At 43.2% G+C, this 16,074-nt stretch overlaps 1 protein-coding gene across 5 annotated transcripts in view; it reads left to right on the top strand.

Moving 5' to 3' along the window:
• Positions 1–16,074, top strand: part of mbtps2 (membrane-bound transcription factor peptidase, site 2) — a 78,664-nt gene continuing 62,590 nt past the window's right edge. For 3 of the 5 annotated variants that reach the window (XM_063051307.1, XM_063051310.1, XM_063051306.1), the window contains exons 1-2: positions 1–131; positions 13,283–13,431. In XM_063051307.1, coding sequence (XP_062907377.1) covers positions 3–131; positions 13,283–13,431 — 278 coding nt within the window. In that variant the 5' untranslated portion in view covers positions 1–2. Of the gene's footprint in view, positions 132–503; positions 581–8,625; positions 8,804–13,282; positions 13,432–16,074 lie in introns of those variants that run through there. The other 2 variants (XM_063051308.1, XM_063051309.1) reach the window with 2 other exon arrangements.

Here is a 16,074-nt window from a genome sequence, read left to right as displayed (position 1 = left end):
TGATGGCCGCCGTTGGGGTGATGTCACCTCCTATTTGTCTGGCCATTTCCGGTGTGATGGTGCCGGCAGCGGCGGTTTTGGGCCCGGTGGGTTTTTGGTGCGTGCTGTGTCTCGCCGACTCGGCGTTTAAGGTGAGGCGGGTAGACGCGAATCCTGTCTCAGTCACCACGGGCATGGCAGGGTTGCAGCCCCATCTGTGTGTCTCCCCTTTTCTGCTGTCCCGCATCTATCACTCTCCTGTACCTGTTCCCTCCGTGAAAAACACCGCTCAGACTCCCCGCCCTCTTATCCCCACCCACTCAGAATCTCGTGTACCAACTGCATTGATCTCACCCCCAGGCTCCATCCCACCATCCTTCCACAGTAAGCGAGGAGCTCAGTGGGATCGCGGGCGTTTTTGGGCCGAAGAGCCTGTTTTCTTGCTGTATGACGCTATGACCGGCCCCTAGTGTAACCTTGGTGGTCTTTCATCCACACGCAGACTGGGCAAAACAAGTCATTCCCCGTGGCACAGCGGCTGAGCAGGTAGAGGTGCTGCCTCAGCTCAGTACCAACCTCTGATGATGTCTGTATGGAGTTGGTATGTTCTCCCTGTCATTGCAGTGGGTTTCTCCTATATCCCATAGCCATTCAGATTGGTCGGATAACTAGACGCTGTAAATTGTCCCTAGTGTGTATATGAGGGTTAGAATCTGGGAGGAATTGATTGGAATGTGGGTAACGAGGTTAATATAAATTACTGAATTTCATCCATTTGTAGACAGTTTCTCATACTGTGCACTGATTAACACTCGGTCTTTAGAAATGCTTTTGTAGCCTTTTCTAGCTTCACGCATCTTTACAATTCTAAGGGCTTCTGAAAGTTGTTTTGCACATAAGTTGTCTTGAGAAGAGCAGGCTCTGTCAGTAACCTGACTTCGTATGTCTTTTTTTATATAGGGCAGGGCACCTCTGCAACCCACACATCCAATCTCATTTCATTGATAGAAACACCTGACACCAAATAGCTTTTGTAGAAGGCATTACCCCAGAGGTTCACATACTTTTTTGAACTTTGGATGTGATGTTTAAATGGTGTACTTAATGTTGATTGTTTAATACTTAATACAATCGTTTTTGTGTTATTAGTTTAGGCAGATTGTGTTTGTCTATTATTGTGACTTAGATGAAGATTAGACCACGTTCTATGAGTAATGCAGAAAAACAGGTAATTGCAAGAGGTTCACAAACTTTTTCTTGCAACTGTCCTATCTTCTCAACCCATACTCCTGCATTCACCCCGTGACCATAAGATACAGGAACAGAATTAGGCCATTCAGCCCATTGAGTCTACTCTGCCATTTCTTCATGGCTGATCCATTTTTCCTGTCAGCCCCAACCTCCTGCCTTCTCCCTGTATCCCTTCATGCCCTGACCAGTCAAGAATGTATCAACCTCTCAAACACGAGGAAATCTGCAGATGCTGGAAATTCAAACACACACAAACAATGCTGGTGAACGCAGCAGGCCAGGCAGCATCTATAGGAAAAGAGGTACATTTGACGTTTCAGGCCGAGATGTCGACTGTACCTCTTCCTATAGATGCTGCCTGGCCTGCTGCGTTCACCAGCATTGTTTGTGTGTGTTGCAGATATCAACCTCTGCCTTAAATACACACAAAGACTTGGCCTCCACGGCAACCTGTGGCAACAAATTCCACTGATTCACCAATCTTTGGCTAAAGAAATTCCTCCCCTCATCTCTATTCTAAAAGGATGTTGCTCTATTCTGAGGCTGTGCCCTCTGGTCCTAAACTCCAGACACAGGATACATCCGCTCCACATCCACTCTATCAAGGCCTTTCAGCTTTCGCTAGGTTTCATTTAGGCCACCACACATCCTTCTGAATTCCAGTGAATACAGACCCAGACCATCAAATGCTCTTCATATAACAAGCCATTCAATCCTAGAATTATTTTCGTGAACCTCTCCAGTGTCAGCACATCCTTTCCATGATGAGGGGCCCAAACTTGCTCTCAGTACCCAAAGTGAGGCCTCACCAGTGCTCTATAAAGCCTCAGCATTACATCCTTACTTTTGTGTTCTAGTCCTCTTGAATTGATTGCTAACATTGCATTTGCCTTCCTCACCACAGATTCAACCTCCAAATTAACCATTAGGGAATCCTGCACAAGGACTTCGAAGTCCCTTTGTGCCTCAGATTTTTGAATTTTCTCTCCATTTAGAAAATAAGTCTATCTACCCTGTTATTTCTTCTACCAAACTGTGTGACCATACACTTCGTGACACTCCATCCGTCTGCCACTTCTTTGCCCATTCTCCTTCTGTAGCCTCTCTGCTTCCTTCTTGGCATCATCTTTTTTATCTCCTGTTGTAATTTCCAGGCCACATCCTTACTATTGTTTGAGGGTCTGTATATAACTCTCATCAGGGTCTTTTTATCCTTGCAGTTCGTTAGCTCTACCCACAATGATTCAACACCTTCCAACCCTTCTTTCTAATGATTTGATTTAATTTTTTACCAACAGAGCCGTGCCACCCCCTCTGCCTACCTGCTTGTCCATTCAATACAATGTGCATCCTTGGACATTAAGCTCCCAGCTGTAATCTTCTTTCAGCCATGATTCAGTGATGCCTACAGCATCATACATGCCAATCTACAACTGTGCTGCAAGTTCATCTCCCTTATTCTGTATACTGAGTGTATTCAAATACAACACCTTCAGTCCTGTATTCACCCTTTTCGATTTTGTTCACCTTTTACATTGCAGCTCATCTTGTTGACTGCAATTTTGCCCTATCATCAGCCTCTCCCTGTTAGGAGTTTGATTACAGATTGCCTCTGTTTGTAAACCAACTACCTCATCCTCAGCACTATCACTCCTGTTCCCATCCTCCTGCCAAATTAGCTTAAACCCTCCTGAACAACTCTTTATTTTTATTGAAGGAATGACACAATACAGAATATATAATGGATTACATTTTCCTCCATTTTGCTTTTATATCATACCCCCAAACAAACCTCCCCCACCCGCCCTCCCCGAACATATCATGGCAGCTAATATATTTACAACACGACAATTCACAGATACAAGCACGGACATTTCACAACCATACCCCCACACTACTTCAAGACGATGGCTCACACACATCTGCAACATGTCAGATGATCCAAAATACACTCATATTTACAATTCATCAACTACCCTGTGAGGTAAATTATAAGCATGTTAAATGGGAGGCAACTTTCCGAGTACAATCAAATGCCCTCAACTAGTAGGTAATTCCTTAAGACTCCCAAAATATGATAAGAAAGGTCCCTATTTCGAATAGAACTTTTTCACAGACCCCCCCAAAGTAAATTTAATCTTTTCTAATTTCAGAAAAAACATTACATCTTCGAACCAAGCAGCAGCAGTTGAGGGAGTGGCAGATTTCCAAACCAGCAGAATTCTCCTATGGGCCAATAGCGATGTAAATGCAATGATATCCGACTGGCTTGCATTTAAACCCAAATCATCATCTGCCACACCAAATACAGCTATAAGCGAGCAAGGTCTCAATGTCACCCCCAAAACCTCACTGATAATTTTTAAAACCAGTGCCCAATAGTTATCAAGCTGAGGACATGACCAAAGTGCATATACTAAACCAGCCGGAGAGAAGGAACACCTGTCACAGTCAGCGTCTGCCCCAGGGTATATGTCTGCCAGTCTGGCTTTACTTAAATGTACCCTGTGTAAAACTTTAAATTGAGCCCCAGTCTAGCACATGATGATGAGAAATGAACCCTATTCAATACTTTTGCCCAATATTCCTCAACCAGATCCATACCGAGGTCATCCTCCCACCTACTCTTGAGTTTTGTTTAGATCTTGAACTCCCAAAGACATCAGCTGAGAGTATAGTTCAGAGATCAGCCCTTTATTGTTAAAGCTAAGAGTGAGTTTTTCCCATAACATAGCAGGTGGTAGATCAGGAAAAGAGGGAAATTTTTCCTTGACCAAGTGGCGAATCTGCAGGTATTTTAAAAAATGATTATGCGGAAGGCCATACTTACCGCACAGGTTATCAAAACTATCAAATATGTTATCAGTGTACAAATTCTTAATGCGCGTAAGACCGTTCAAACCCCATTGTCTGAAAGCTGAATCGAATGTGGAGGGAGGAAATAAATGGTTTTTATGAATGGGGCCCAAAACTGAAGCTGATATGAACTTATAGTTGCAGTGAAATTGATTAAAATTTTTGAGGGTGGAGAGCACAACCGGGTTAGATGTGAATTGAGAGGATTTCAATGGTAAGGAAGAATACACCAAAGCTGGGAGAGGTGAGGAGTGGCAAGACCGTGACTCAAACAGGCACCAGATTATATGTGGCCGGTGAAGCCAAAATAATACTTTTTGAATGTTCGATGCCCAGTAATAATGAATAAAGCTGGGAAGACCCATTCCATCTATGTCATGACCTCTTTGGAGAGTGTGCTTATTAACCCTTGGGACCTTATTTTCCCAAATAAAGGGGGTTATAGCTTGGTCGACTGATTTAAAAAATAACTTGGATAAGAAAACTGGCAAACACTGAAACAAATAAAGAAATCTAGGAAATATAGTCATTTTCACTGATTGAATTCTCCCAGCTATAGTAAGGGGTAAACTGCGCCATCTTTCGAAATCAGCCTTCATTTGGCTAACCTGAGGCCTGTAGTTAGCTTCAAACAGAGATGTAAAAGAGCGAGTAATATGTATTCCTAGGTATACAAAACCATCTTGAGATAAAGGAAAAGGCAAAGATTCCTGTTGGATCTGTAGGGCCAAGTTATTAATGGGAAAGCATTTGCTTTTTTGAAAGTTCAGTTTATAGCCAGAGAAGGCTCCAAATTGACCTAATAATGACACAATATCAGGACTACTACCTACAGGGTCGCTGACATAAAGTCAGAGGTCATCAGCATATAGGGATACACGGTGTTCCATGTCCCCTTTTCTAACACCTTGAAATAATGTAGTTGACTTAAGTGCAATAGAAAGAGGCTCAATTGCAATTGCAAAAAGAAGAGGGGACAGTGGGCAGCCTTGGCGAGTGCCACGTGTTAATGGGAAATAGTCAGATCGAAAATAATTTGTCTGTATACATGCTAAAGGCGAGTGGTATAATAGCCTAACCCAAGCTACAAATATTCTGCCAAATCCAAATTTCTCCAAAACACTAAACAGGTATACTTACTCCACTCTATCAAACGCCTTCTCCGCGTCCAAGGAGATAACAACCTCTGGACTTGGAGAATCACTGGATGAATAAACCACATCAGCCAGTTGACGGATATTAAAAAAAGAATGGTGATTTTTAATAAAGCCTGTTTGATCGTCTGAAATTATCTTGGGAAGGGGACGTTCTAAACGGCATGCAAGCACTTTAGCCAAAATTTTCACATCTACATTCAAAAGTGAGATGAGTCGGATCCTTGTCCTTTTTAAGATGTAGTGAAATAGCTGCCTGTGAAAGAGAAGGGGGTAAGGAGCCATTCTCCAAAGATTCCTGAAACACTTCTAGAAGGACTGGTATGAGCTTATCCTTAAATTTCTTATAAAATTCTATTGGATAACCATCAGGACCTGGGGACTTACCACTCTGCATAGCCATAATGGCATTATTAATCTCTTCCTGCCCAAGAGCCTGATCTAGGTTCTCCACCTCCTCTGGTTCAAGAGTTGGTATTTCCAAATTATCTAAAAAAGTTCCATATTTGTTTTATCTGAGGGGAACTCTGAGGCATACAGAGAGGAATAAAAAGTGGCAAAGACGTTATTAATCTCTTTTGGATTGCTTGTCAAGTTTTGGTCTCTTATCTGGGGAATAAGTCGTGATGCAGCTTGACGCTTCAACTGATGAGCCATAAGCCGGCTCGCCTTGTTACCATATTCATTATAGAGGCCACATGTCTTAAGAATTAATTGTTCTGGTAGGTTTGTAGATAGAAGATTAAACTTCGCTTGCAAATCAACCCGGCTTTTATATAATTCCGCAGTGGGTGCCTCAGAGTATTTTCTATCCAGGTCCAAAATAGATTGCAATAACACTTGCATTTCCTTGCTATGCTCTTTATTGGCATGTGAAGTATAAGATATTATTTGACCCCCCCAAGAAAGCTTTTAAAGTTTCCCAAAGTAAAGAGTACGATACCGACTCAGTTTTGTTAGTCTCGAAGAATGTGTCAATGTTAGCCGATATATAACTACAACATTTCTCATTAGAAAGCAAAAGGGGGTTAAGTCTCCACAGAGGCCGTTCTCTAACGTTTAAAGGAAAACATAGGTCCAGTTTCACGGGCGAGTGATCAGATATAACTATAGCAGTGTATTCAATTTGTCTAATCATTGGTATCAAGGAGTGATCTATAAAGAAATAGTCTAGCCTGGAATAGGAGTGGTGAACATGAGAAAAGAAAGAGAATTGCGTAATTGATGGATTCAAAAATCTCGAAGGATCCATATAACCATTTGTTGCATAAACATCAAGAAGGCCTTTGCCATACCAGAAAATGTTCCCCTAGGGCAAGACCCATCAAGCAGTGGGTCAACAGCACAGTTCAAATCTCCGGAAAAGATTAACTTATGTGTATTCAGGATAGGTATTAAAGACAAAACCTTATTTGCAAATTGGACATCGTCCCAGTTAGGGGCATAAACATTTACCAAAATAACAGGTATCTGAAAGAGAGAGCCAGAGACTATAATAAAGCGACCATTGGGGTCACTGATTATATCAGATGGTGTAAACTGCATTCTTTTGGTGATTAATATTGCCACCCCCCTGGACCTACTATTAAATCTCGAATGAAAAACCTGACTAATCCATGCTTTACGAAGTCTATTATGGTCTTCCACTCTTAAATGTGTCTCTTGTAGAAATAGTATATCTGCTTTTAATTGTTTCAGATGAGAGAAAACTTTAGCTCTTTTAACCAGACCATTGAGCCCCTTTACATTCCAAGAAATAAACCTCACAGGGTGACCTCCATCAGCAGCACAGGGCCTACAATCCAAAACAGTGCGAGGGCATAAGTTGCACGCAATAACGCACAATGAAAAGAAAGTCTGATCAATCTGTAACACACAAAAGAATAAACTGCCATGGTAATCCCCCAAAACACTCCCCCCACGCCTTTTCACAAACAACAAAAAAACCCAATTAACCCCCGAAACCTAGATCTACCTCCCCAATTGAGGATGATCGCAGGCAGTACCCGACAAAAAACTTCCAAGGTGTTCCCCATACAACCCAACTTTCAATCTAATCTAGGGTGGCTCCCCTCCTTAACATTTATCCTATCACTTATACTACCTTTAATATAACATATAGGCTAAAGATGACACAGGTCAAGCTAAGCATTAAAAACAAAAAAAAAACACTAGGCAACTTAAATGCCCGAGATACAAATCCCAAATATTTACATTTTGCTGGTTGAAAGTTTTTGTTAATCAGTTTCAGCAGCATAGCAGTTTGACCCGATCGCGTTCCACAAATTAAACTGGAAAAAATGAACAAAGAAGTGGATTGTGAAAATTAACAGTTTACCTCAGCATGAGGCCCCTTCCATGCTACATGAATAACCTTAAAAAAAAGTTATTGCTCTTCTTGTTCTTCTTCTCCCCAGCGCGAATGGTGAAACTTTTTGGCCGCCTCTGGTGTATGGAAATAATGCTTTTTACCTTCATGCATGATCCGGAGCTGGGCAGGATACAAGAGGCCAAACCTGACCCCTTTCCCGTAAAGCAGGGATTTCACCTCCTTGAAAGCTGCTTGTTTTCTCCCCAGCTCCGCACTAAAAGCTTCATAAAAAACGCGGTGTCCGCGGAAATACAGCTCCTGCTTCCCTCTGTTGATATACATCAAAGTTGCTGGTGAACGCAGCAGGCCAGGCAGCATCTATAGGAAGAGGCGCAGTCGACGTTTCAGGCCGAGACCCTTCGTCAGGACTAACTGAAGGAAGAGTGACCCCATCTGTTACTCTTTTTAATGCACACATTCTTTCTCTCACTCTCCTTTTTCTCCCTCTGTCCCTCTGAATATACCTCTTGCCCATCCTCTGGGTCACCCCCCCCCCCGTCTTTCTTCCCGGACCTCCTGTCCCATGATCCTCTCGTATCCCCTTTTGCCTATCACCTGTCCAGCTCTCGGCTCCATCCCTCCCCCTCCTGTCTTCTCCTATCATTTTGCATCTCCCCCTCCCCCTCCAGCTTTCAAATCCCTTACTCACTCTTCCTTCAGTTAGTCCTGACGAAGGGTCTCGGCCTGAAACGTCGACTGCGCCTCTTCCTATAGATGCTGCCTGGCCTGCTGCGTTCACCAGCAACTTTGATGTATGTTGCTTGAATTTCCAGCATCTGCAGAATTCCTGTTGTTTCCCTCTGTTGATGATGCGTTGCTTATCTTGAAAGGAGTGAAAGCAAACCAGGAACGTTCTTGGTCTCGTTTGCTTGGCTCCAGAGACACCGGATGGTTTACGTCCGACTCGGTGAGCATGCAAAAGTACGAGAGGCCTTGGGAAAAAATTTGTCCCCAGCACTTCGTCAAAAAACTGGGTCATAAATTTAACAGGGTCCGAACCTTCCAAATTTTCAGGAATGCCGACCACTCTCAAATTGGATCTCCGCGACCGATTTTCGAGGTCATCAAGCTTTCCCTTCAGAAATGCGTTTTCGCTCTGCAACGCTGCAATGGCGGCTTCGGCGCTCACCAGTCGGTCACTGTAATCATTCAGGCCGTCTTCAACCCCACGAATGCGTTCGTCATGCGACTCGTAAGCAGACATAATTTGTTCCATGGTAGCAGTCACTGATGATAAAGCATCTTCAAGTTCTCTTTTTAGGGCAGAATGCACCGCTTGCATCATGTCAGTAATAAGTACTAAACGAAGCCTCTCCCAGTCATCAGGTAGCGCAGGTCCAGGTCCAGCAGCGTGAAACGGCGCCATTACTGTAACATCAGCCTTCTTGCTCGAGGCTTCACTATCTTTTTCCCCAGTTTTACTTCGAAGGTACATTCTACTTGCCATTTAAATGTCCAGCTATGTCCCGCGTTGTTCACAATGGTAAATATTCAGTTATCTCGAATATACGGCAAAGATAAACAGGTAGATTTTCAATAAAAAAACGGGAGCCACACTCACATGCACCGACTCATGCCATACTCAACCCCTCCTGAACAACTCTAACCAACCTGCTCATAAGGATATTGGACCCCCTTGGGTTGAGGTGAAATCTGTCCCTTTTGTACAGGTCATACCTTCACCAGAAGAGATCCCAATGATCCCTAAATCTGAACCCCTGCCCCCTACGCCAGTTCCCTGCCATTTACCTGCCAAGCCATTCAGTCTTGCCCTCACCAACCTTTGACACCTTTACTGATCAAGAACCTATCAATCTTTGCTTTAAATACACCCAGTGACTTGGCCTCCACAGCTGTCTGTGGCAATGAACTCCGCTGATTCTCTACCCTGTGGCGAAAGAAATTCCTCCGTTCTAAATGGACATCCCTCTATTCTGAGACTGTCCCTCCCCCACTGTAGGAAACGTCCTCTCCACATCCACTCTATCAATATTTGATAGGCTTAAATGAGATCCCCGTCATTCTTCCAGACTCCAGCAAGTACAGGCCCAGAGCCATCAAATGCTCCTCATACATTAACCTTTTCATACCCGGAATCATCCTTGTGAACCTCCTCTGGACCCTCTCCAATGCCAGCTTATGTTTTCTGAGATAAGGGTCCCGAACCTGCTCACAATGCTCCAAGTGCGGCCTGACCAAAGTTTTACAAATAAGAAGTTGATAAAGGGAGCAAAGTAGCATATGAGTTGACTTGTGAGAAGCATGAAAACAGGGTAAGAACTTTCAGTGTAGGTGAAAAGGAAAAGATTAGCAAGGGCAACTTTGTACCCTTAAAGCAGGAACAGGAGAGCTTATAATGGGAGATAAGGAAATGGCAGAGAAATGTGAATGTTTATTAAAGAAGGCACAGAAATCCTCCCTGACATACAGGAGAGCCAATTGTAGAATTACCACTGAAGAAGTTATTGGTAATTTCCAATGACTACAGTACTGTGCAAAGTCTTAGTCATGTACCTATTGGTCGGGTGGCTAAGACTTTTGTACAGTACTGTATTTGTTAACGTGGAGCGGAGAACGAGTTTGTAAATCTGGTGGGACCAAGGAATGTTGGGAATGGTGAGGGTGGAGCATTACGGGAGGGGTGTGAGACTGCTGGTAGAGAAGAGTGCCGGGGCAGGAGGTGGTGCAGATGCAGACGCACCCTGCCCTGAGACACAGGCAAGATCATTTGATTCTAAACAATTGGTTTATTGATCATTGAATGTCTCTGATAGTTCCTGCTCCCTTCCCCTTTTCCGAACCATGAGTCCTCTCTCCCTGTCCCTTTCCCACTCTCAGTCCGCAAAAGAGACCCATATCAGAATCAGGTTTATCATGAAATTTGTTTTTTATTGTGGCAGCGGTGTAGTGGAATACTTAAAATTACTACAGTACTGTGCAAAGGTCTTTGGAATCTTGACTATGGATATGTGCCTGAGACTTTTGCACAATGCTGTATATCCTAGAGTTGTTAAAGGTGACTATGAAGATAGTGAATGCTCAGATTATCAACTTCCAAAGCTCTATAGATTCTGGGATTGTTCCTGTGAATCGGAGGGGGGCAAATGTGATTGTGCTATTAAAGGAAAAAGCAGGGAGAAAATGGGGAATAACAACTTTCTAGCATTGGAGTGACCTAATAGTTGGGAAACCACAGGAATCAACAATAACAGATTGATAGCAAGATGAAGTGTCCCAACCCAATGCATCGACTGTGCACTTCCCTGTATTGTTGCAGCCTAACCTGCTTCGTTCCATCAGCAGGTTCCAGCATCTGCACCCATTGATAGCAAGACACTTGGAAAAGAGTAATTGGACTGAACAGTATGAATTAATGAAGAAGACTTGTGTTTGAATACTCCATTGGGTTTTTTGATGGTGTATCTGAATCTGGTGAATTTGGATTTACAGAAGGCTTTAAATGAAGTCCCACATCAGAGGTTGATGGCATGGATTGAGAGCTGGTTAACAGAGATAACAAAATGATTTTTGCCAGGCTGTGCCTAATGGGGATTGGTCTTTTATCTCTACTGTTCCCTACTGTAGCACTCACATCTACAGTAATGAAATGCTTTGAGAGGTTGGTCATGACTAGACTGAACCACTATCTCAGCAAGGACTTGGACCCATTACAATTTGCCTATCGCCACAATAGGTCAACGGCAGATGCAATCTCAATGGCTCTTCATACGGCCTTAGACCACCTGGACAACACAAACACTGAAAAATTAAGTTGAAGAATTCTGCTCGTAAGGCAGGAGAGGCGGGAGCTGGGTTTCTGTCAACCACCTGTGGCGGAGGTGTCTGTCTCCTCTGGCTGACATTGCCTGAAACGTGATGCTGTTCATTGACTGTAGCTGAGCATTTAATACCATCATTCTCACAATCCTGATTGAGAAGTTACAGAACCTGGGCCTCTGTACGTCCCTCTGCAATTGGAACCTCGATTTCCTAACTGGAAGACCACAATCTGTGGAGATTGGTGATAACATCTCCTCCTTGCTGACGATCAACACTGGTACACCTCAGGGGTGTATGCTTAAACCATGGCTCTACTCTCTCTATACCCATGACTGTGTGGCTAGGCACAGCTCAAATACTATCTATAAATTTGCTGATGATACAACCATTGTTGGTAGAATCTCAGATAGGGACGAAAGGGCGTACAGGAGAAAGATAAACCAACTAGCGGAGCGGTATCGCAGCAACAACCTGGCACTCAACTTCAGTAAGATGAAAGATCTGATTGTGGACTTCAGGAAGGGTAAGACAAAGGAACACATACCAATCCTCAGAGAGGGATCAGAAGTGGAGAGAGTGAGCAGCTTCAAGTTCCTGGGTGTCAAGATCTCTGAGGACCTAACCTGATCCCAACATATTGATGCATTTATAAAGAAGACATCAACTATACTTAGTTAGGAATTTGATCAGATTTGTCATGTCAACAAATACACTCAAAAGCTCTTCTATGGATGTATCATGGAGAGCATTCTGACAGGCTGCATCACTGTCTGGTATGGGGGGGGGATAGTGGGCTACTGCACAGGACTGAAAGAAGCTGCAGAGGGTTGTAAATATAGTCCGTTATATCTTGGGTACTAGCCTATAAAGCACCCAGGACATCTTCAAGGAGCGGTGTCTCAGAAAGGCAGCGACCATTATTAAGGACCTCCAGTACCCAGGGTATGCCCTTTCTCACTGTTACCATCAGGTAGGAGGTACAGAAGCCTGAAGGCACACACTCAGCGATTCAGGAAGTTTTTTCCCCTCTGCCATCAAACTCCTAAATGGACATTGAACCCGTAAATACTACCTCACTTTTTTAATATATATTTCTGTTTTTCTGCACGATTTTTAATTTATTCAATATATGTACACTGCAATTTATTTATTTATTTGTTTGTTTGTTTATTTTTTCTTCTCGATTATGTATTGCATTGAACTGCTGCAGCTAAGTTAACAAATTTCATGACATGCAGCTGATAATAAAGCTGATTCTGATTCACTATGTACTGTATATGGAAGAGGATCAAGTATAACATTTGCTGATCACATAAAACTAAAAGTGAGTTTGAGGGGTGAGGAGAATGCAGAAGCTTCAAATGGTAAAGACTAGCAGTGACTGGTAACATATGGCAGATGGAGTACATAGTGGAAATATATGAGTTTGTCCACTTCATTAGAAACTTGAGATGTGCTGCATATTTTTTATCGGTGAGAGATTGGGGAATGTTGATACTCAGACAGACCTGCCTGTCCTTGGACAGCAGTCTGCTGGAGAACTCAGTGGGTTCAGCAGCATCAGCAGGGGAAAAGGAATTGTGACATATCTGGTTGAAATCATACACCAGGACTGAGAGAGCCTTTCTCCCCATCCCCCTCTCCCCCTCTCTCTCACCATCCCATCATCTACCTGCTACTGAATCCTAGCTCCACAGTACCATCTCCCCAGCCTGTCACAACTTGACTGTCATCTTCCACTCCTAATCTGTCAGTGAGTGGTAGAATCTGGGGAGACCTTGTGTGGAGAATAAAATGGGTTCAGTGTAAGTGGGCGTAGACTAAATGTGTGGAGGGTCTGTTTCTGTCTGTATGACTCAATAAAACTGATGCCAGTCTTCTGATTCTGCAGTCGTCACCTAGTGTCAAGGTGTGGTACGAAGAATGCCTGACAAAACTTGGAATCAGCATTGCCCCTTTTCACATACGTTGGCAGTCAACTTTCTTCAATCGCTTCTTTTTAAAGATGGGACGATGGAAACCTCAATTCCTGTACTTGTGGTAAGTTGAGTTACAGGTTTCCCCCGCCATCCGAAGGTAGAGTGTTCCTATAAAATGGTTCGTAAGCCGGAATGTCGTAAAGCGAAGAAGCAATTACCATTTATTTATATGGGAAAAATTTGTGAGCGTTCGCAGATCCAAAAAATAACATACCAAATCATGCCAAATAACACATAAAACCTAAAATAACAGTAACATATAGTAAAAGCAGGAATGATATGATAAATACACAGCCTTTATAAAGTAGAAATACTTCTCTACAATCATTGCTGCACTGTTCTCCGTAGCGAAAATCTCACACAAGCACTCTCGGCAGAAACACTCTCTCCAGTAACCTTTAAGCTATGAAGCTGCCAAATCATACCAAATAACACATAAAAATACACAGCCTATATAAAGTAGAAATAAGTATGTACAGTGTAGTATCACTTACCGGAATCAGGAATGATAGTATGATAGTGTGATAGTGTGTTCGGCTGAGTCATTGCAGGTTGGTTTGGTGCAGTGGCCCCCACCCTCCAGGCAACGAGCTGATACCAATCCGTGGAGAATGCAGTGGTCCAGCAGTGGCCAGGACGCACCCAGCACATCTTTAAGAAAAAAACCAAAATAAACAAGCTATTTAATTAGGTGCCGCCCGGCACGTAAATGTCAGCCCAGATAGAGGCGACGCAATCGGCAATCACCTCTGATCTGGGCCGACAATTACGTGCCGGGCGGCACCTAATTAATTAACTTGTTTATTTTGGCTTTTTTCTTAAAGATGTGTTGGGTGTGTCCCGGCTACCGCTGCATTCTCCGCGGCAATGTATCGGTCCACGGCCCGGGGGTTGGGGTGGTGGGACACTGGGGTGTCATCTCATCGTCGTCTGTTTCCATCAGGGCAGGCAGGTCATCATCTTCTATGTCTGCCCGCCTCGATGTCGAAGGCTGAGGTTCATCGTCTGCTGTGGCTGATGTGGAAGGCTTGAAAAACGACAGTATGCTTGACTGGTTAGCCTCGCGCATTTTTCTGTCATCTCATGCAGTTGCTTCATGTTCAGTTCCTGAACGACTTCACTTTCGGTCCATTCGCTACTGCATTCGGTTTCGATTGTTATCCTTTCCTCTTCCAATTGCATCAGCTCTTCATCTATCAGTTCTTTGTCATGGGATGCCAAAACCTCTTCAACATCATCTCCGTCAACTTCCACAAGCCAAACTCACTTTGTCCTTACTTCGTTCACCACGATCGAAATGCTTAATTATGTCTAGTTTTACGCTACCCTTTCAAGCTCTTAGGCTTTTCCGATACCTTAGAACTCATCTTGCAAACAGATGCTCAAAATAAATCGACATAAAGCACAAATACTCACAGGCACGTGTTTAAGCAATGTCGGCTAGAATGCCGTTCCGGGAGAGGAGCTTGGCTGCTCAGGTTGCACGCTGCTTTTTTCACACGCTGCCTTTTATTGCGCGCTGCCTTCGTAACAGTGAAAACACCTTCTGTTAGCGACAGCAGGTAACTAATGTAGGTCTTTCCTAACAGCGAGGTTTTGTAAAGTGAATGTTCGAAAAGTGGGGGACACCTGTATAAGGTTTCTTTTGAAATTAAGGCTGGCTGGATTGTTTTTTTGTGGAAAATTCAGCTCATCAGTACTGATCTGCGACTTCTCTGTTAAATTTCAAGTGTGAGCCGAATGTGTTAATTGTATGAAGTTATACTGGAGTAAAGACTGAGAGCAGTGGTGTTACAGAAATCCACGGCAAGCAGGAAGATGGAAAAACAACCACTGAGGGTAGTTTCTCTTGCATTCATTCTGGATCCTGGTTAATTGGGCCATCGGTTAATCAGGGCAGTCACTTATTTGGAACAATTCTTAAAGAACAAAAACACATTGAGAAAATATCCTGTATTGTCTTCATTTATCTGGGTCACTATGCTGGTTAATTGGGGCTGCAGATTATTGCCGAACAGATTCTAACTAGTGTCAGTTGCACGCCCTTGTGTGGCTGTTAGCTGCTACACCGTGCTTAGAGCGAACAGTTTTAAGTAGTGTCAGTTGTATGTGTTTGTGTTCAAAAAATAGTGAATTTTGTCACAGATAGTTAGTGAGTAATAAACAGGAAGACAATTCCAAATAGGTTTGCTCACTGTGGTTTCAAGTATGCAAGCTTAGAGATGCCAGAAAACGCCACAAGTGAAAATGAAATGATTTCACCTACTTCAACAAGTTAGGATCTACGAAGAATTTAAAGGTATCAACAGTCATCTCAGATGTTACAGTGCAAATGAAAATTTGGAGGATGCAATCATAGATAGTGTTGCATGAAGGCACTAGGTGTCTGTATTGATTTTGTGGATTAACCCCTGTTGATTACTATTAGAAATTAAAGCACAATTTTATAGTACTGTAGTACTATTGGTAGTATTCTAATTTATTTTGCATTTCATTTAAATACATGATTTGTTACTCAGTTTGTCTTCTTCATGCCTTTTTAACTATTTCCATGAAACTAGCTGTTTGGGGCAGCTGCTTAATTGGGCCAAAGTGTACTGGTCCGAATGGGTCATACACACACACACACACACACACACACACACACACACACACACGTGCGCGCACACGCAAACACAAACACAAACACACAGAGACACACACA

This window comes from Mobula hypostoma, chromosome 6 (assembly GCF_963921235.1).
Source record: "Mobula hypostoma chromosome 6, sMobHyp1.1, whole genome shotgun sequence".
NCBI lineage: Eukaryota > Metazoa > Chordata > Chondrichthyes > Myliobatiformes > Myliobatidae > Mobula > Mobula hypostoma.
The sequence above is the reverse complement of the archived record's forward strand: the minus strand, read 5'-3'. Positions and strand labels throughout refer to the sequence as shown.